A 22266-nucleotide genomic window follows, 5' to 3' on the forward strand; every position below is an offset into this window, starting at 1 on the left:
TAGACTATAAGATACTATTTTAGACTATAAGATACCGCTTGAATTTTATTTTATTCTTTTGTTCTGTTTTTTACCCTCATAAGTCAGAGAAAACAAGTCACAACTGAAACAAAAACATTTCCGCGTCCCTGATACTCTTCCGTACTTTAGGTAACAGAAAGAAAAAACACCGGAATTTCCGAGTCGACCCTGAAGGCACCGTTTTCCCCGCATCAACCTGCCCTCAGTATCAGCTAGCCGTCCCCGTTCGTCCGTCGCACAGGTGAGTTCGTCGACTCGCCTCTTTTTGTAGCCAAATGCCGAAACCTCCAGATGAAAACTGGTAACTGGAATATTTCCCCGGACTTATAAGCGGACTGGACTGTTTGTGGGCAAAGGAAAAGCTGGTTTAGCGTCGCGGTAACGTGTTAGCCATAGCAGCAAGACAGGTGCATGTTTAACAGTTAGCATAACAAACAGCGTTTTACAGGTGAGGAAATCTTTGGATTCAGCATCTGCATTACAACAGGTAAGAACAGCCTGCTTTTCTGTCTGTCATGTATTGATGAGGTCATCATTCAGGGAGGTAAAGTTAGCTGCTGGTCACCTTAACTTAGAGAAAACATCCCAGGTAAACAAAGACTTACCTGGTTTTATGTCACCTTCCCATTGCTGGTAGGTTAATGATTAGAAAACTGACAAACTGGGGACAACACATCTTTTTTTTTTTTTTGGGGGGGGGGGGTCACATGTGAACAACACAGAGCAGGTTGGCAGGTCATCAGGAGGTCATGACCTTTGATCAAGAGACTGGGTTCAAACAGCTTATCTAAGTGAGCAGCAGGACAGCTCACCTTCATCTGCACAAGTTAACTTTATGTCCTTTTTATTTCAAGCAGGAAGTGATGTTTGTAAATCAGTGTCACATCAGTGAACACCGTGGTCACCAATCATCATATTTTTTAACTAACACACTTGTTTTCATGATTGACTTAATAACTAATTTTCCAGGTAAGCATCCTAGATTCTCAGCAGCCCAAACTATCAAAATATTCTTCATGATGATGTGATGTGTGTAAGAACTTTGATTTTTGTTTTCATCCCGCAAAACACATCGATACACACGTTTACATGCAAAACATGTACGTTTGATTTACGTTTCCCAGAACAGAAAAAAATGCAGAAAATCTCCTCATTCAAAAGGAACTGAAATCTGTTGCCAACTATTTTTTTTTGGTTGATTGTCCAATTAATTGGTCAAATGAACTTCCAAACTCCATTCGATCTGCAGAAGAAGAAGAAGCACCTTTAAGAAAAAGCTAAAGACCCAGCTCTTTCATGAATACCTACTAACTTAATGATGATGGTCTCCATATTATTGATGATGATGATGGTAGTGACGATGGTTTTTGTTTGATAACGATGACTTATAAGATGGTTTCTATACTGATTAGAGCTCTCAAGAACTGCCCTCAATGTTGTGCTTTGCCTCTGGTCACTTCCTGTCAGCACCTGTGTGTCCAATCAGACTCAAAGCTGGTCGTTTGCTCTTACTCACATTGTTCCCTTTTTTTCTAGATCCTTGCTTGTGTTGTTCTTACTCTCTGATGTACGTCGCTTTGGATAAAAGCGTCTGCTAAGTGAATTGTAGAATTAATTGAAAAGAAACATCCCGCACACGACTCTTGCAGGGCATCACCGATTTATTCGAAGAAAAAAAAAATCACAAAGTTTCTGTCCCTCTGAACCGTCTTCCAGTGACACTGGACAGATGTGCGATCACCTCCTTTTAAAAACAGAGATTATCCAATCTGTGAATTGACTCGGCGACAGCTCTATAAATGTAAGATTTCTGCTTAATTAAACATCAGAAAAATGAACGTTCAAACATGGAGAGATAAGATGAATAATGTCAATGAAAATAAAAAAAGCCAAAGTGTAAGTAGATCTGCTGTTTTCCTGTTTCACATCAAAGTTAGTTGAATGTCTCTCTGACAGAAAATGTAACTAAAGGCATCATCTGGGAGCGTTTTTAATGAAAAGAACGTTTCATTCACGAGTTAAAATGACAGCTGTGATTTTTCTGATCTTAAAGGTATATATGTCTTTTAATATCTTAAACAGTCAAGTTGTTAAAAACAAAGAAATGACTTATGTAACCAGTTAACAAAATAAATGACTGGATGCTTTTGACACCTTTTTAAAATGTTTTTTTTCTCACACAGAGAGACGTTGTGCACCAGGAAACCTGCAGCCTCCGTTCCCTCTCTTTTCCCTTTTCTACCCACCTCCATCTTTCTCACCTTTCGCCTTCTTCCATCCCTTAACGCCTCCACGTCTTCCCTGCTTCCTACCTTTTTATCCAACCTCTCCCTCGGTGAGCTCACGGTCTGAATCCCCGACATGGCCTCGGCTCAGTCAGATCAGTCCAGGGTCCTGCAAGAGGAGCTCACCTGCCCAGTCTGCCTGGACTTGTACCGGGACCCTTACTTGCTTCCTTGCGGCCACAATTTCTGCAAGACCTGCCTGGACCGCTTAAAACGACAAGCGGAGCGGGGTCGCTTCCGCTGCCCGGAGTGCCGCGACAGCCACCGGTGCGGCGCCAGCTTTCAGAAAAACTTCAAACTAGCCAACATCGCCGACGATTACCGTCACCGGCGCAGGGCTACCACTTCCTCGGCCACGGCTTTAAAATCCAGGGAACTGCTGCTGTCGTCTGTGGCAGTGCAGCAAGCGAGGAGCGCTTCTTCTGTTCCCTGCGACTACTGCCCCTCAGCGGCAGCGGAGGCATCAGGCGCCAGCGCTGCAGCGGACGGGCTCTCTGCTGCTCCTGTTCCTCTGGCAACGGGCGACAAGCAGGAAGCTGCTGCTGCTGCTGCTGCTGCTGCAGTCTCCATGTTCGCAGTCAAGACCTGCCTGAAGTGTGAGGTGTCCATGTGCCAGGAGCACGTGAGGCCACACCTGGAACTGCCGGCGTTCAGGGAGCATCCGCTGACCGAACCGATGAACGACCTCTGGAAGAGGAAGTGCCCTGACCACGATGAGATATACAGGTAGGAGGCACGCTGCGCTCACATATTGTTGTTTTTATATTTAAAAAAAATGTGGTTGTGAAAAAAGAATCAGTTTTTGTCACCGCTGTCATGTGTGTCACTCCAGGTACTACTGCATGGATGACAAGGTATGTGTGTGCAACGCCTGCACCATCGAAGGGGGTCACCTGGGACACACCATCAAGACCCTGAAGAACACCATGAAGGATCTAAAGGTAGACTTTTCATTATCACGGTTTCTGCTCATTGTATCAGAGTCTGAATTATTATTTCTCTCAGTGATAATTATTAAGGCCTGACCGATATGTGATTTTTGGGGCCGATATCGATATTATGGAGAAAAAACATCCGATACCGATATCTTTCTTAGATTTATCTTCGATACATATACACATTTATTGCTTTGATCCCTCAAAAAGCAGTTATCAAACACAACTGTAAAGTAAATGAGCATGTACGTGAATAACTCTGGAGAGTGATGATGCTTGTCGGATCCACACAGCAAACGTTTCTGGTGACAGCTAGATAGAGAACTGCTAGTGTGATACAACGATACTCAAATGAAATGCTGCTTGACCGGTGAAAAAAAATCGACAAACATCTGCACATATCTGTGACAAAATAAGCCGATACCGATATTCACTTGATTGGCTAATATCGGCCGATATAAGCGACTGGCCGATTAATCTGTCGGGCTCTAATAATTAATTTAAAGCTGCTGTGAAAAACATTTAGTTTGTGTTGTTTTTTGGCGCCACTTGTGGACAAAGCAGTTCTTTTACATCCTGTCCTGCTTGTGTTTAAGAAGTGTTTTCACATCCTTCACTCCCAGTCGTCTGACACCTACCCTGTGGCATCATTTATAGACATTAATGATGGTGATATAGAAATATTACATCTTGTGACTGATGGTTTCATTTGCTTTCGCAGCTCATAAAGACGCATCAGTGTTAATTTCAGTCTGTTTCATAACAACTAAAAACTCCTCACAGGAGCTTTAAAAAGTATTTAAGAGGTTAGACACAAACAAATAGGAGGAGGAGTCTGCTTTATTGATTTTAACCTCCTTCTGACGTTCAGCTCCCACACAGTCCTGTGATGAGTCTAGAATACTTATGAATGAGTGTGTGTGTGTGTGTGTGTGTGTGAGTGACTGAATGAGTCACGTGATCCACATCCTGTGCTCTGATTGTCCTGCACACAGTGTGCAGCTGAGAGGCTTCCAGGTTGTTGCCATGACTTCTCTGTTCAGAAACCGGTTCAATGCTACAAGCTGTTGAACTTCACGTCGGGTTTGAGTGAACGTTAACCAGGTTTCTTTTTTTTTCTCCCAGCCTTACTTTGAGATAATTTAACATCTTTGAACAGCAGTTTGTTTGGTATCAAAACACAACAGGTGAAGCTTTATTATTCAGGGAATGATTTGATTAAAGCTCCTGTGAGGAGTTTTTGACTGGTTATAAAACAGACTGAAATGAATAATGACGCCTTTTTAATGAGCTACAAAAGCAAACAAGACCATCAGCGACAAGATGAAGTATTCTACATCATTGTTGTTAACATGTGTTACGACCTATTTATGTGATTTTACGACTTTCTGCGAGTCTTATTGGTGTGAATGTTTTTCTTACTTGAGCCTCAATCAAAGGCAATCTTTCTCTCGCTCTGTGATAGAAGATAAAAGTTTTTTTGAATCTTGCCTTGACTTTAGAAATGTGTGTGTTGTTCAGCAGGGCACGCTGGATAAACAGCTGTACAGAGTGGAGAGGAAGTACAGCATGGCCGAGAGAAAGCTCCAGGAGCAGAAGGAGAAGGAGAGGCAGAACAAGGTAAGAGTTCACACACTTTGACAGTGTTTTTGAACGTAACCTGGATGTCTACAGACTCACAAAAAATGTGAAATAAACCCATCCAGTCTTTTGTTTGTGGTCTGCTAAGTCTTACAACACAGAGGAAAATGCACCGTTTCAAATTTGCTCCCCTTGTGATGTCACAGTGGGATTCTGGTAAAAAAAAAATCCCCTCCCCTTCCCTGGTATCTCCACCCATGGACTCCACCCCCCCAGCCTAGAGCAAAACTTTTGCGCTGGTCCGGCATTTTCGCTACAGAGGAGTGATGTCTACCGGGAAAACTCAGGGGGCGGGCTCATTTCATTTAAAGAGACACACACACCAAAACGGAGCGTTCTGAGAGAGCTGGTTTATACAGGGTCACAAACCTCCTCTGGTGCTTGATTCATGTTATATTTTGATCAAACCACAGCACAGATGTTTCATTTAGACCACAGGGGGACTGTTTGAAAAGGTGGAGAAGGGGGATAATATGTCCTCTTTAAATGATGTCCATCACAATCAGCCCTTTTCCTTCTTCACCTCCCTCATCCAGAAGTTCATGGACGACTCGGATCAGGGCCTGGCCCGGCTGGGAGACGAGCTGAAGGCCAAAGTGCTGCGCTTCGTTGGCAGGCTGCGGGAGTGCACGCGCACTCACTGCGACACCAACGGCCCGGCCATCCAGAAGAACATCTCCAGGATCTGCCAGGACCAGGCCCGTCTGCAGGAGGTGCGCTGCGGCATCGAGAGCCTCATGCAGGAGAACGACCCTTTCCACTTCATCCAGGTGAGACAGGTGGAGCCTTTCCCACAGAGTACACAGAGTACTGTATTACGGTAAAGTACCGCTTTTTATGGAAAGCTTTTTGTTGTCTCCAAACATCTCTTTGTGTTTCTCTTCTCAGGCCTACAAGACAACAGGAAAACAGTAAGCACGCCTTTTATCATTGTTCCTGGCTGCAACTAACTTTTATTTTGTAATGGATAAAACTTCTGATTCTGTTCTTGATTGATCCATTAGTAATGTCTGTAAAGTGTTGTTGGGTCCTGAAAGGGATAGGGGTAGAGATGGGATAAGATGCAGGAAGAGGGATAGGGAGCAAGGGGGTGGGGGGAGGCAAGCCGTCCATCAACAATCTGGTGGGGAGAGGGTTGTTCTGGCAAGCTGTCCATCAACAATCCGGTGGGGGGGGGGGGGGGGGGGGGGGGGGTTTGTTCTGGCAGGCCGTCAACCTCGAGGAGCTTAAGAGAGCTCAAGAGCTCCCAGGAGAGAGAGAGAGGAGCTCAAGGTGCCAGTTCCCCCGGTAGTCTAAGCCTATAGCAGCATAACTAGGAGCTGGTCTACACTAGCACCAGCCCTAACTATAAGATTTATCAAAAAGGAAAGTTTTAAGTCTATTCTTAGAAATACAGACTATGTCTGCCTCCTGGACCCCGGCTGGAAGGCGATTCTAGAGGAGAGGAGCCCGATAACTGAAGGCTTTACCCCCGATAGTACACTTGGAGACTGTAGGTACCACGAGCAGGCCTGCATTCTGGGACCGTAATGTTCTCGAAGGGTAGTACAGCACTAGTAGCTCTTTAAGATAAGATGGTGCCTGGCCATTTAGAGCTTTGTAAGTGAGAAGAAGGATCTTGAATTATATTCTAGACTGTATAGGGAGCCAGTGCAGAGAAGCCAGGACAGGAGTAATGTGGTCTCTTTTCCTAGATCTAGTCAGTACACGAGCTGCAGCGTTCTGGACTAGTTGAAGAGTCTTTAGAGATCCACCATAGCACCCTGACAAAAGAGAATTACAATAATCCAATCTGGAGGTAACGAATGCATGAACTAGTTTTGCGACAGGCTATTCCTGATCTTGGATATATTACGAAGGTGAAAATAGGCTGTTCATGAAATTTGCCTGATGTGAGAGCTAAAGGACATATCTTGATCAAATAGAACTCCTAGATTCCTAACAGTAGCGCTAGATGCCAGGCTGATGTCATTAAGGACAGTCAAATCACTAGAAAGTCTCTCTGAGGTTTTTAGGGCCTAGCACAATAACTCCAGTCTTGTCTGAGTTAAGTAGCAAAAAATTTCTGGTCATCCAGGTCCTAACGTCCTTAAGGCACGTTTCTAGCTTACGTAACTGACTGGTGCCATCGGGCTTCATTGAGACATAAAGCTGAGTATCATCTGCATAACAATGAAACTGTATGGAGTGTTTCCTCATAATATTTCCCAGAGGAAGCATATATAATTTAAAGAGAATTGGTCCAAGCACTGAACCTTGTGGCACTCCATGGCTAACTTTGTTGTGCATAGAGGACTCATCATTAACATGTACAAACTGAGATCGGTCTGATAAGTAGGATTCAGACCAACTTAAAGCGGTACCTGTTATTCCAAGTAAATGTTCTAGTCTGTATAATAGGATCTGATGGTCAATAGTGTCAAAAGCAGCACTAAGATCTAACAAGACGAGCACAGAGAGAAGTCCCCTGTCTGAAGCTAGAAGTAGATCGTTTGTAACTTTAACTAGTGCAGTCTCAGTGCTATGGTGGACTCTAAATCCTGACTGAAACTCCTCAAATGAACTGTTGTCATGGAGAAAGTCACACAGCTGATTAGCTACCACCTTCTCCAGGATCTTTGAGATAAAAGGACGGTTGGATATAGGCCTATAGTTAGCTAGAGTTCCTGAATCTAGAGTAGGTTTTTTGATTAGAAGTTTGATTACCGCTACTTTAAATGACTGTGGTACATAGCCTGCCAGTAAAGACATATTGATCATATCTAATATAGAGTTGCTAACTAAGGGAAAGACTTTCTTAAACAGCTTGGTTGGGATTGGGTCCAAAAGACAGGTTGACGGTTTTCGACGCAGATATAATTGAATTTAGCTCTGAAAGGTCGATTGGAGAAAAATATCAGGTCCTGGAACTGTCTCTGCTGTATCAGACGTATCTGCACCAGGTAAGGGCAGGAAGTTACCAATTTTGTCTCTGATGTCTAGAACTTTGTCGTTGAAAAAGCTCAGGAAATCATTACTGCTGAGGGCTAGAGGAATACAAGGCTCAATGGAGCTATGACTCTCTGTCAGCCTGGCTACAGTGCTGAAAAGGTATCTAGGATTGCTTTTGTGTTGTTGGGTCCTGAGGCTCGATCAGTTCAGAACCACTGATCTAAAACACATCAAGTCTGATATCTGACAAGCTGCATGATCTTTATCCACAGAGTTATCAAAATCAATCAAATGATTCTAACTCTTGATGTGTCTATATTCTATGTAGAGATAGAAAAACGATGAATATCTTATGTTATATACTATAGAGTCTGTGTGTGTTTAGGTGTCGTAGGCAGCTGAGGAAAAACATGTTCTATCCAGAATATGTGGACATGGAGACCGAGGTTCTCGGGGTGATGATGGAGGAAGAGATGAGGAAGTTCCTGGTTGAAGAACTCCCTGGTCATATTGTAGCAGCCATCAGCACCTTGTGTAAGAAGCTTTCATTTGAATTACACATCCTCTGATGTCCCTGTCCAAAAATTATATCAACTATTAACTTCAACTAAAAATTGTGTAGTGTTCATTAGAGCCCGACTGATTAATCGGCGCACAGTCAGGGCTTTTATTTCTGTTGCCGTGGTATCGATATTGTTTTTTTTTTACGAGAGCTTAATGTCAGAGTTTTCCGATTCTTTTTTTTTTTTTCCCTGTCCACTCATCAGGTCATCTTTCAGATCTCGAAGAGGAGGAGGAGGAGCAGGAGGAGCAGGAGGAAGAGGCGGCGGAGGAGGAGGAGGACGACGACGACGACCTGGACGACAGCAGCGTGGAGGAGATGAGGAGCGAGGGGGAGGAGGAAGACGAGGAGGAGGAGGACGACGAAGACGACGGACAGGACCGGAGCGGGCAGGTCGACGATCTCTACAGCCCGGGGGAGGAGGAAGAGGAGGAGGAAGAAGAAGGGGAGGATGAGGACGACGAGGAGGGAGAGGACGAGGAGGAGCGAGGGGTTTGACGAAGGACTTGAAACTTTAATTTTTTCTTGAAGCACTTTGGCTCTGATGTGTGTAACAGATGTTCCTGATGTTACACACGGCTTAACTCTGAATGTCCCTGTACGGTTACAGACTCGAGCAGCTAACACATTTTTGCCTCAAACCCGACTGGATACACTGGATGAGGACTTAGCTGGACGCTAAACTAACACGCTCTGAGAATCTGCCAGTGTGAATCTTACGCTTAACCTTGTGTCGCATACTGCTGAACCTCATTAAGGTGCTTCGTCGTCGAAGACCTCGCTGCACACACCTGAATGTGAATGTGAAATACTAGAATGTGGCAGGAAAGACTCAAAACACTTGTAGGTGAATTTGGCGAAACCTCTGCATGCCTGTGATGACAGATTTTCTACCACTTTGCTAAATATTTTACAAAAATATGTGCAATTTGCCGAAGCAGTATTTACAAATTTGATCCAATAAGTTTTCCCCGGAACTTTTTTGATACAAGAGGTGCTAAACAGAGAGAGCTTCAGTACGCCAACCATTACTTAAAAAAGAATTCAAGTCCTTGAACGGCCCAGTTTTTATCACCATTGAAAGCCTTTTGATAGGAACAGTATTCTTGTAAACATGCTAACACGTATGCCCTGGATAAGAGCAAACTATTCTATTAACAATCTCCTTGAGTGGAACTGCAGGTATGCATTTGTTTTTGTTTTTTTCATGCTAGTTAAACATTGCAAGCCAAAGAGTAAGGATGTGTGCGTGCATGGATCATTTGAAGTTTGTTTGCTTGGCATGACGCTAGAAAAAAAAGAAAAATGCAATGTGTCAGTAATAACCGTTTCCATAGGCGACAGGTTACCTTGCTTTTCATAGATGTGCTTTAAAAAAAGTAGTTGATGCATTATTTAAAAAGAAGTGAAATATTCCTATGCACAGTTCATACATTATTCTCTAAATATCCGTTTTAGGTGATGGGACGTTTTGCACTTTCCTATAAAATAAAACCTACTATGTAAGGCCTGATATCTTTGAATGTTGAAAGTGGAATATTATTTTGATACAAGTTCAAAAAGCTAATAAATGATAATAAAGTCTGTTGAAATGTGCACTCGCATTCAGTGTTTCCTTTGCAAACTTAACAACACTAGAGGTAAGGACTTGCTCGATAGTAGGACTGATCTAAGATGTTTAAAAAAAAGTCGCTGCTCATATGAGAGAAGAATCCAATGTGGGCAGTAAAGAAAGAAAATTTAATAATTCAAATATTAAAGGCACAGTATGTCAAATCCACCACTAGGGGGCTCTCAATCAAAACAATAACAAAATATGACGTTGAGAAGGGACAAACGGCAAAGGTAAAAACATACAGCCATAACACTAAGTAGAAATGGATAAATAAAGCATTTATGAACTGTTTAGTTGTGTATAACTAAGCCAGCAGCAGACATTATTTTCCAGGTGAATTCCTGTCTTGTTGCCTCACATGGTTGTGACTTGTTTTCTCTGAATTCTGAGTTTGAAGTCAGAATTATGAGGGTAAAAAACAGAACAAAAAAGTAAAATTCAAGTGGTATCTTATAGTCTAATAGAGCGTTGGTATTTTCAGAGGGGGAAAAAAGTTCCAGTAAACGCACCACGAACAATACACTTTTTTTATCACATCAGAAGTTTAGTATTTTATTTTATTTTACGTTGTAACCATTATGTGCAAGAGTGGCCGACATAAGTTATTAGTGTCATATCTTTGTAAGACCATGTAGTTCCCGCATCAACATCAAAATAACACTTTCAAAAAGACACGACAGGAGTAAAAATGTTTACGTGATTAATAAACCTCAGAAAAATACAAGCGTGTTAGGATTTCTCCTTTTGCTTACTTTTTCATCTTGACACAAGATTTATTTAAACATCCTCTCATATCAGATAAATATTACAGGTTATAAAAACATTAGTAGATTTTATGTTGCCTATTTAACCTTGTCTCGATACATCTTCCGCATGATGTCAAATCACTGCATCATTATGGTCTACGAAATGACTTTATAATGTTTTCTTTTCCCGACTTAATGTGTGGCTAAGATATGATGAAATGGAGTTGTTACCATTACGATAACAACCAATCAGATGTGAATATCTTATTTATATTCATATTATTCTGTTAAAAAAAAAGATGGCTTGAACATTAACATCCGACTCCAGCTGATCATACGTCAAGTAATACAGATGCTGAAATGTAGAAAATAATGCAAAACATCAAGGCACCTTTCAGCATCAATTTAGTTTAATTCACAAACAAATCCCAAATTCATTGTTATTTGATCAAAAAAACGACATAAATGATATCCAATTACATGCATTTCATTCATTTTCACAATCTGTTTCTTCAAAAGAAAACATTGATCTATGTCACAATACACAGAACAGATTAGAACAGCCAATAAAACCAAGAACAAAGATGTATAAATATGAATAAGTTGAATAGACTCTATAAAGGAAAGTAGAGGAGAAAAAAACATGACTTAATATTTGAACTGAACAAAGTTTCACTACTCTTTTGTTCCAGCAGTACCTAAGACGATTTAACTCCACCTCTTTGGCCCAAGTAAATATATCACAGCAACTACTGAATGGGTTCCCATGTAATTATTAACAGAATAATAGGGTTAAGCCGAACCAACTAAAATCAAGTTTAAATAAGAAATGCACTTACATCGATAAAAAGTTTCATCTCTATTAAAGTCCCAAAATGTTCAACATCTACAGTATCCCTGCCCCATCACATCTGGACCCCCCCCCCCCCCCCCCCCCCCCCCCCAAGACAACTGGACCCTGAATGGTTAAGCCAAGATAGGAACGTCTATGCGCTGAAGCATGTGATTCAAACTCAGTCGTAACCCAAATCCCTCTAAGAAAAACAGACATTTGCTGGCCTGTTTCCTGTGGAGGTGTGAGCTCAGTCCTAACTGGAAGAAGGATGTCTTGTATCTCTGGGACTTGCCACACGTTCCCTTCGCTCCACAAGTCATTGATCCGGTTCCATTTCTCCTTTGTTCTGTTGTGTCGGCTATCGGCTAGCTCAGCATCGACCTGTCTCTCCACAATAGCGTCCAACCTTGATTTGTGAATCCACTTGCTCAGTCCAGAGCCCTTTCCCAGAAAAAAGAGAGGCACAAGGTTTCGACCTCGGAGGTACTTGGCATACCCATCTCTCTCAAATGCTTTCTCCATGAATGTGATGTGTTGTTGCAGATCAGGTCCAATCATCACGTCAAGCGACAGTTGTGCAGGCTCTCCTGATTCCTGTTGCTCATTTCTGTCCTCATCCTCCCCGGTCTCGTTTTCTGACCCGTTGTCCTCTGTTGCCGGTTGTTTCACTTCCTCATCCTCTTCTTCAACCAACTGAGGATGTTCCTCAGGCCAAAACAACAGCAGCACCAAAAGATAAAACTCAGGGCTTCTACGCCCCACTTCAGTGTCCAAGAATCCGAACAGAACGGTCTTGAGTTCATTCACAGGAGTGAGTTTCGGGGAGTTATGCTTCTTGTTGCTCAAGATGATATTTGAGAGAATGTACCTCCCAGCCGCTTCGACATCTCCAACATCTGTCTCATGGGTGGTTTTCAAATCGTCGCAGATTGCTTCTAAATCAGAGGTGGTTTCCTGCGCCTCCAAAAACCCGGCGCGTCTTCCCATTGACGTGAACAGGCCGTGATTCAAACGCTCCAGGAGGCCCGGAAAGCTGGTGGAACGCGCTGCGTCTTTTCTGGTATAGTGTTTGTAGCAGAGAGCAATGTCTTTCCAGAAGTAGGACGGCTCTGAGGGTGTCTCGTCGGACTTGGAGTAGCCAAGGTACCATTCAAAAAAGCCAAATTTGGCTTCAACTTCCATTTCCAAATTGTGGAGGTGTGTCCATCGAGGATCACGGTTTATCTGTTGGAGTTTCTCAAAGGCTATCTTTGCCACTTGGAGGAAGCCAAAAAATCCTCTGTCGTTAAAAGTTTTTGAAATGTTTACGCTGCCCGCTGAATCTATCATTTCAGGCCCTTCTTCGTTGTCAGCTTTTGTTCCCACATCTTTAAACACCGTCAAGGCCTCTCGAGCCATGTCTAAGATTTCCTCCAGTTGATTGGCTGTCCTCAGTAAACGGTTCTTGTAAACCTGGCCAAGAGTGTCAGCCACATGAGAGTTGTTTTGAGCTCTGCTAATGGCTATCTTTGCCCAAGTTTCAGCTCTGTCATAGTGCACAATACCTCTCTTTTTGTAATAGAAACGGGAAAGAGTTTGGGGATAGATGTGGTTCTGTGTCATTATATTTGATGCGGTTTTCAAGACAGAGATAGCGTGGTAAGAATTCTCCTGCTCACATATATCTAAAACTAACGGTGAGAACTTCTCTTTGCCATTTTCTCCCATTTCTCTCTTGGTCAGTAAATCTTTGATGAACTCTACTGTTGTTGGTTGGGCCTCATCTCTGCAGAGTAAATCCATGAATTTCTTCACAATATTACTCCTTGAAATTCCTGAGTCAGTGAGTAGCTGTAATGCTTCAGTTGTTAACAGTGGCTTAATGTGACACATGCGGTCAGGGTTTGGACTGGATATGTTTATGAAGCTGATAAAAGGCTCCATTCTTTCTTCAAAGGGGGGACCTCCATGGATGGGATCAGGAGGTCCAAGGATCTGTTGACACTCAGACATCAGAAGAAAGGACCCAGGAACGTAGGTGTTCAGCAGCACCAGAAAAGAGAACAGTTGCGTGTTGGGGGAGTTTGGGTTTTGTCTCACATACTCTCTGACTTTATCAGCTTCCTCCAGTGTCATCTGTTCACCATCCGAAGAGGTTTCATCTCCGCTGTCAGATGTCAAAGTTTCTGTTGAGTGGTGATCCATTTTTTGTCTTCACTTCTTCAAAAAGGCAAACAACCCTAAAGAGATGATAAAAACAGAGCCCATGTCAAAGGAGGAAAAAGAGGGCAAGATAGTGATAAGTGGAGCTGATAGTAACATTTTAATATAAAGGTAACTGACTGAATGCTGCCCCGGGCACTGGCTCTTTTTCAGTAGATCACAAAGGTATACATGACATCTTTTAAAGAGGACATATTATCCCCCTTTTCCACCTTTTCAAACAGTCCCCCTGTGGTCTAAATGAAACATCTGTGCTGTGCTTTGGTCAAAATATAACATGAATCAAGCACCAGAGGAGGTTTGTGACCCTGTATAAACCAGCTCTCTCAGAACGCTCCGTTTTGGTGTGTGTGTCTCTTTAAGTGCTATGAGCTTCCCCCTTAACCCCCCTGCCGGCGACCGGTGCTTACGAGTTCAGCTTTGAGCTACCATGGCAACTTATCAGCGTGCCCCCTTGGAAAAACATGGCTCCTGGAGACAACACAGGAGGGGAGGGGATTTCTTTTTTTTTTTTTTTACCAGAATCCCACTGTGATGTCACAAAGGGAGCACATTTGAAACAGAGCATGTTTCTCTGTGTTGTAAGACTTATGCAGACCCCAAACAAAAGACTGGATGGGTTTATTTCACATTTTGTGGGTCAGTAGACTCTCAGGTTACCCAGATATATGTTCAAAAACACTGTAGAAGTAGATTTTTCACAATACGTCCCCTTTAATTTTTTATTTTTCAAATGTGTGTTGTATTGATAATACTAATGTGAACTTTGGAAAATAAAACATGGTGTCACTTTATTTGTAACATAATGATGATGAACGCTGGTTAGAGATATTTTTCACAAGGGTCCCAAAAGACTCCAAAATGGCCACTATCCTATTCTATTGATAATACAATATATACGATGTAAATTTTATTGGCTACCACTTTTAAAATGTTTGTCAAGTCCACCACTTAGTAATAAAAATAGTGTTTATTGTAATTTTCCATTTGAAAAATAAACTGTACAGTCTAATTTCTGAACTTTATTCATCGTCTATATTGATTCACTCACATTTGCAGAATTGAAGAACCAGTCGATGTTTTGTCCAAGACATGTAAAAAAAACATATGCATAGTCCAGCACAGACATAAAAGTGGCAGAAACCTCTTCTTAGATTCAAAAGAGAGGTAGGATTTGATTCTACAACCTCAGTTTTCATTTTTAACCTTTTTACCAGCTGCTGAATGTGAGGTGTAAAAGAGAGGGACTCGTCAATTAAAATACCAAGATATCTGTATCTGGAAACACACTCAATGTGTGTACCATGAGAGGGGAGATTGAAAGGAGGTAAAATGGTTTAGATTTTGGATTAGACAACGTCATGATTTGGTTTTGTCTGCGTTTAAATCAAGTTTTAAGTCATAAAAAAACAACCTTGTAGCTGCATATATGACGTGTGTAAATTTGTTTCATTCTTATTTGTAACAGATGATTTCATGACTCATTTTGCTGAAGGCCTTTTTGGTTAAACAGAAAGTGAAAAAAACAAAAAGTGTTTCACTGATTTGACTCATGGTGACTTATGAAAGAGTTTCTTTGATTCCCTGAATGCCTAAATGTTTATTTTATTCATGATTAAAAACTGATTTGAACATGTAACAATGCTTAACTTTCTGGATAACTATGTTAAAGATTACAGTACGTTAATAAGTCATTCATTCTGAATGAGACTTTGAATGTGCTCTGATGTGGGTTCAGAGAGTGGAATGCTGTAAATCTTGAAATTCATGATATTTATCTGCATGATGAAGCCACAAGAAGAGTTTCTTCTTCCTCATTCACACTTTTGTTGTAACCTAAAAAATAGAAGTTATCTGAACTCAGCATTATAATTTAAAAGTGCACTGTAAAAAAAAAAAAAAAAATCCTGTTTATTTTACATATTTTTACTTTTGAATGATGGGAAAATAATGATAAAATTACAAAAGTAAATTGTGACTTATGTAAACATAATTTTAGATTTTTTTTTAACGTCATGTACATTTCTTTCCTGAAACATTTTTTTATTAAACCTTAAAATACACAAAATCCCATTTAAAATTAAAGTTGCAAAGTGTATTTTAATTACAGAAAATTGCTGTATTTTTTATTAGATACCTTTTAGAAAACAAATGTACAAGATGCAAAACATTTTTACGAGCGCTGAAACTAATTTAAAAACAACAGAATTTCATAGAGGAGGAAAAGTACCAAATGTCTGAAGTGATTCAATGGGTGAGTTAGTTTTGGCAGAAAGACTCTGTTTAATGTGTCAAACAGAGTTTATGGTGACTGAATGAGGTTTTGTCTGTTTTGTTGAACCCACCTGAGACAGTTAACGCAGTCTTCAGTCCAAACAAACAAATTGACCGCTCACTAAATCACTTCCAGCACATTCCCTTTCCAGAAAGATTCTTTACTTTGTACATTTTTCTCAACGCTTTTAAAAATGTTTAAATGCATCTTGTAAACTTGTTTTCTAAAATACAACTTTGTTTTGTCCTAGATATATTTTTTTCAGTAATTTATTGGAGCCCCAGCTAACAGAATATTACAGGGTTTTTTTACAGTGTGGGATTTATTATTATCTCATAATGAAAGCAACAAAACTTAACAATAAAGTGATGACTTGTGGATTTATCAGCATGAGATTACATTGTGTGTGTGTGTGTGTGTGTTTCCTTTGTTCCCTGCTGTAATCTCGATGCTACTTCAAAAATTCATAAATCCTCATAAATAAAGTATTGTTCATGTTTTCTCTCTTTGCATTATTTTGTCATTTTCATTATTACTGTGGTTATGATTATCATTGTCTTAAATATCTACAGCTCTTTTTGTTGTTTTAGATCAAGATTACTGAAATGTTTTTTTTTTTTAAATGATTATCTAAAATTCCTAATGAAGCTTACATAAAATCATATCAGCAGCCACAAATCAGCATGAAGGTAACGTTACAGGTAAAAAACAGCAAATCACCGTTATCTACACTGCGAGTTAAAATCCATCAAACACAAATAAAAACTGTACATGCAAATCTTCTTACCTGTTTGAGTTCCAGCCGCTGTGTGGGTGACCTGTGAGTCCAAGGCAGTTTATTTATTAGCAGATTTTAGCCACACCCTTTGCATACTGTAAATCTGTATCTATTGTGCGTATCTCATTGTGCTGAGTTTCATTTCTCTGTGGTGATACAGCATATAATTACAACATAGGCTCTATTGATTGCATCATTAATAATTACTTTAATGCCACGGGCTGGAAGGACAAGATGCCATTCCATTATTATCTTTATCTAAGAATCTTCTGGTTTCCCAGAATACTAACTTCCTGATACTTGTTTTTTAGTCACACCTTGAAACACAAAACACAACTTAACATTCAAGTTAGATTAACGAAGAAATGGAAGTAAAGTCTCTCTGCTTCATCACTCCACAGGTGGGAATATAAATGTTCTCCTTAGACCTGAATGTGTATCACACGCTTACAATATCAGCCTGCATTACTTTTGTTTTTAGTCTTTCAATCAGTTTACATTTCTTATCAACAGAAGTGAGTACATGTAAATGTAAATCATGTGTATGGGAAGTTTAACCAAATAAAAAGCTGACACCTTAAACCACTTCTTTATTCTTTATTCACTGACCTTCATGAGACAGTTTTATACGTCAACACAACATATTTTATAAGATGATACGTTTACGACTTCTTATGATGCAGATTCAAACATTTATCGAATGAAGCTAAATACAGTGTTACAATGGTCTAACATAAGAATTCCTCCTGCCAGTTGATTTGAATCAAAAAGGTGTTCCTCTGCTCAACAGTCAGCATCCTGTAAAGAGAAAATATTATAATTAAATGACTCGTTTTAATGCATAGTAAAAAAAAAAAAAAAAACATATTTTTTTTATTTCGACCGATTCACCAACATGTTCTTCATGTGTGTTAAAAGTCTGAGGTTTTGCATGACATTGAGGATTAGGAAGCGAGTCTCACCCGTCTCTGCGACCTCCTCCTTCAACTCCTCATAGTATTGGAAGACTTGTCCATGTCGGTCACTTCTCCAACTTAAAATGAAGTCGTCCACCGACCGGAGTCTTAGGCGCGCCTCCAACTTAGAGAAGAAACCAGCGTTACAAAACACACAGCTTCATTTTCTACTTTCATGCTGACAAGCTAAACCCAGAGGCACTGCTTGTCAACAGGCAAAGCGGGGCAATTGCTTATGGGCCCCCGGACCAGTAGGGGGCCCTATTCAAATTTGCACTTTTTGCAATGTCAGTAGGAAACCTCCCTAAGGGGGCCCCGTCTGACAACACTCAGGAAGTAATCTTTGATCTTTGATACATTTAAATAAAGTTTTTAAAAATCTGTATTGATTCTTCTTCTTGTTTTTTGAGAAAGGAGGCAGGTAGTATACTTTTACCATGATTGTGGCTACAGGTCAAAACAGCGACTGAAGTCCCATTCCCCCTTAAATTCAGATGCATTTGAAATATACAGAATGATCTGCATTCTTTAGTACCTCTTTCAGGAGAGCGTCCCGTATTTTTGAGTCTGTCAGGTTCAAATCTGAGCGCACCATCATCCTCATCACCATCTTCTTTACTTTGAGACCTGCGGAATCCAGGCAAAGTCAGTTAATCGGTTAATATTTACACTTGATTCAGTTTTGATTTACCAATTTGCCACTTCCCTCCCCAACAGCTTGCTACAAACATCTGCTGTTCACCCTTTGGTATTTTCCAAGTACAGTGGATCTTTAAGGGTTTTCCTAAAAACTGCTGCCTGCTGTGTCGGAGCTGATTAGAAGGACAAGTAAACCAAATACGTGATAGCCAAAAAAAAAAAAAAAGAAAAGGTGCATGAGTGCTAATCTTATGGGTTATAAATCTCTACATGGCACAAATCTTTCATAATAAATAAATGTTGAATATGTACACATAAAGTATGGTATGTTCTATAAAAAAAAGGCAATACCTATGGCTTAATACTTTATTTCTGTTACTAAACTCATTTTTAAAATCACGATTTCAAGCCTTCCAATTGGTCAATTCCATTTTCTAGATGTTAAAGTTTCAACCAACAATCAAATTGTGAATGAAATGAAATGAAAGGTTTGCTAACAAGTCACTTAAGTTATTCAACTTTCTAATCAGATACTCACCACCCTGACAGACGAATGTGTTCTCCTGGTTACACTGAGCGTCGACCCAGCGCCCCTTGTAACGAACTGAAACTGCAGCGCAGTTTTCCCGATCCGGCTTGTAAGCCAGCCAGTTCCTGAAGGAGGTTTGACTTCCGTCGGCCCACATCCAGGCATCACTGAACAGACCGATCCACACTTTTTTTTCCAGAATGATGCTACCATACCATGTTTTGATTGTCTGGATGACATCAGCCATATCCTGCTCGCTGTTGATGTAGGCCATGTCAGTGTGCTCACTTCGGCACAGCTCCAGACTGTAAGCCCAGCTACGTGCATCAGAACGATAAACATACCTTTTGTCACCATTGATTTGACCTAAAGAGACAAACGGAAAAAGAGACAGCAGCTAAGATTGAAGAAAGTCAACGGGAGATACAGGGTAAAAAATCTAGAAATAAGTTGCTTTAAATGGATAAGATAAAGAGCTTTCACACATGCACAAAACTCCAGAAAAACTCCTGATATTTCCAGCGCAAACAGCACATTTCTGTTTTTCCTACTTTACCACCACTACTCACAGCATTTGCAATGTAAAGAAACGGGAGGCGTGTTTTTATACTCTGCAATAAATTCTTTATTTTTAAGATTTTAAAAGAGGCATTTCTCGATAGACAAAAAGCCCCACGTCAATTAATGCGCCCTGTTGCAGCTTAGCACGCACGTCTCGATGGGTAGCACGATCCCATAGAATGCCAGGGACTTCCGGGGGCCAAATTCGTACGTGGTTGTCATGGTTACAGCAACAGTTAAAAAACTTAAAAAGACTGCGCCTATTGTATAGTTTTTTTTTCGTAATAGTAACACGATAAACTCATTGGATAGGTCTTTGGTAAGAGCTTCACGGGCATCCAATCCAAATTCAAACAATAATAATCAGAAATGTGTGACTAGCATGCTTCGTAATTCACAATGTGTCTTCGACTCACGTTCATAGCACACGCAACCTTTTGTGTCTGCGCAGGATAGATCGTTCCAGCCGCCTTTCTCAGATATCTCCACGCACCATTCATCGCCCGAAGGTTCACCGTCATGCCACTTGTAGAACGACGCTGGGCCGCTGCCATCCGACCACATCCACCTGCGAGCACCTCCTTTCTGAAGCCCGATCCAGCTGTAGGTCCAGTCATGGCCCAGCGCCGTCAGCAGCTCGTCGTTGTCGTCCATGTTGCCGACGGTGGCGAGGTCGGTGTACTTCACCCTGCAGAACCTCTGAGCGTCATACCAGCTCCGGTGGCTTTTGATGAGGTGGTATTGCTGAGATGCTTTTGGGCAAGAAAAGTTGGAACATTTTCATCACATTGTGTTGCCAACAATGAGGCGCCGCCCGCGAGCTAGTTCAGGCAGTCGCCTCGAGCTGCTCTGATTTCACACCTGACATGCCTCATTCTCAACAATCACCTGACAACACCTCCTTCCAATTAGCGGCCTATTTAAAGCCTTTATATGCGATCAAGTATATCCTCTGAAAATAACTCTGTGAGTCATGACTGTCTACAATGGGTGTAACACCCGAGTCCCACTGTCTGTGATGTTTTCAGAGTTTTCAGAGTCCTATCTTCACTTTGTTTACATCGCCAGGACGGCCGGCTGACTCCTCCCCTCACGTATAAAAGTTGTTTAATTGAGGGACTAGAGAAAAGAAGAATAACATACTGTACTCACTGCTTAACTGTGTTTCTAGATCACGCTCATTTCAGGTAAATTTACATGCAGTGTGAAGATACGAGCATAATAAAGATCACTAGCGTTAGCATGCTAACACAACAATGCACCGCGAGTTGTTTTGGTTTCATGCTGGTGCTCAAGGGCGACATCTGCTGGATCAAAAAAATCACATATAAAGCCTTTAAGCTGCGAGATTTCCTGTCTCTCCCTTGTGCTCCGTCGTTCCCAGTTCTGACCTGAACCAGTACTGCACTCTCGCTCAGCCCCACCCCCCACCCCAGCATCCACCTGTAGGCTCCGACTGCGGGGGTTTAAGATATCATCCCATCACTCCTCAAATTTCTGCATGTAAAATAAAACTGTGAGGAGTGATGAGGTCGAAGCCTAAACGGCAAACACAAACTTTATTCTGACGCAATGAATATTTTAAACCAGTGGTTTCTCAACTGGTCTAGCCTAAGGATCCACCACCAACAACCAAAATTTCAAATTTTCAAACAGTCAGATTTATTGAATGAAAAATAGTGCAGTTTGGACAGAACAAAGAGAATGAACAAAAACACACATTTCCAGTCACATGTTCACGACCCACTAAAACCGCCCCTGCGACCCACTTTTAAGTCCCCGACCCACCAGTTGAGAAACCACTGTTTTAAACGATACAAACGTAGTAGGTTGTCTGATTGAAATCAAAATGAACAACACCAAGAAAAGTTCAAATAATATAATTTAAAACCTCATCTACTCCCATTGACTTTACTCATGCCATGCTGTGATTTTAAAATACTTCAGTTTGTCTCTTCATCGCTCGAATCTGAAAGGTTGTGATCTCATCAATGATGTGAATGAAATCTGTGTCAATGGATGGTTACATGCAAAAGGTGCCAAATTCAAAATGTGACTCTTTTAATGCAACAGCATCTTCCAAATATCTTGCATATTCACAACTTGTCCACATTAATGTGACCAGTGTGACAAGTATTTACCTACAATTTATTAAAAAAAAAAACAATTAGGATATGTTTCTCATGAAAAGATACATACTCAGCTGAGTGGTCCTCTGAAACAAGAAGAGAAGCCCTGTGGACAAAAGCAAACTGAGGTAGTTTCATCTTTTATCATACATTAGTGTCAATAGAATTTAAAGCCAATCAGCTACAGTGAATTATTTACTGAGCTTACCAATTAAGGGTATAGTCCAATGTAACCACGCCATTTCTCTGAGTCAGAAGAATACAAATGAAGTTACACATCTTTTAATTTTTATTAAAATACTGTAAATCTGTATCTATTGTGCGTATCTCATTGTGCTGAGTTTCATTTCTCTGTGGTGATACAGCATATAATTACAACATAGGCTCTATTGATTGCATCATTAATAATTACTTTAATGCCACGGGCTGGAAGGACAAGATGCCATTCCATTTTTATCTTTATCTAAGAATCTTCTGGTTTCCCAGAATACTAACTTCCTGATACTTGTTTTTTAGTCACACCTTGAAACACAAAACACAACTTAACATTCAAGTTAGATTAACGAAGAAATGGAAGTAAAGTCTCTCTGCTTCATCACTCCACAGGTGGGAATATAAATGTTCTC

At 40.9% G+C, this 22266-nt stretch overlaps 3 protein-coding genes across 5 annotated transcripts; 1 reads left to right on the forward strand and 2 right to left on the reverse strand.

Moving 5' to 3' along the window:
- The first annotated feature begins 216 nt into the window (after positions 1-216).
- zgc:92594 (uncharacterized protein LOC436996 homolog) lies at positions 217-9971 on the forward strand. 3 transcript variants are annotated; one of them, XM_061030797.1, is made up of 8 exons: positions 217-508; positions 2205-3032; positions 3139-3247; positions 4763-4861; positions 5419-5652; positions 5771-5793; positions 8199-8347; positions 8581-9971. In XM_061030797.1, exons 2-8 carry the CDS (start codon positions 2383-2385, stop codon positions 8871-8873), a joined length of 1557 nt encoding a protein of 518 aa, XP_060886780.1. In that variant the 5' UTR covers positions 217-508; positions 2205-2382; the 3' UTR covers positions 8874-9971. The 3 variants fall into 3 exon arrangements, with proteins under 3 accessions (XP_060886780.1, XP_060886783.1, XP_060886781.1); XM_061030800.1 differs by having other exon boundaries at positions 4766-4861; XM_061030798.1 differs by having other exon boundaries at positions 217-428.
- Positions 9972-11622: 1651 nt separating this feature from the next.
- Positions 11623-16917, reverse strand: LOC132958943 (sterile alpha motif domain-containing protein 9-like). Its single transcript, XM_061032021.1, has 2 exons — positions 16836-16917; positions 11623-13790 (listed from the first exon to the last, which is right to left on the reverse strand). Exon 2 carries the CDS (start codon positions 13753-13755, stop codon positions 11623-11625), a length of 2133 nt encoding a protein of 710 aa, XP_060888004.1. The 5' UTR covers positions 13756-13790; positions 16836-16917.
- A 484-nt stretch (positions 16918-17401) lies between these two features.
- LOC132958406 (macrophage mannose receptor 1-like) lies at positions 17402-21930 on the reverse strand. The gene is made up of 7 exons (XM_061031217.1): positions 21849-21930; positions 21711-21746; positions 19928-20263; positions 18960-19316; positions 18318-18409; positions 17789-17906; positions 17402-17624 (listed from the first exon to the last, which is right to left on the reverse strand). Exons 1-7 carry the CDS (start codon positions 21880-21882, stop codon positions 17617-17619), a joined length of 981 nt encoding a protein of 326 aa, XP_060887200.1. The 5' UTR covers positions 21883-21930; the 3' UTR covers positions 17402-17616.
- Between the last annotated feature and the right edge of the window lie 336 nt (positions 21931-22266).

The sequence above is a fragment of the Labrus mixtus genome, chromosome 23, assembly GCF_963584025.1.
Source record: "Labrus mixtus chromosome 23, fLabMix1.1, whole genome shotgun sequence".
Taxonomy (NCBI): Eukaryota; Metazoa; Chordata; class Actinopteri; order Labriformes; family Labridae; genus Labrus; species Labrus mixtus.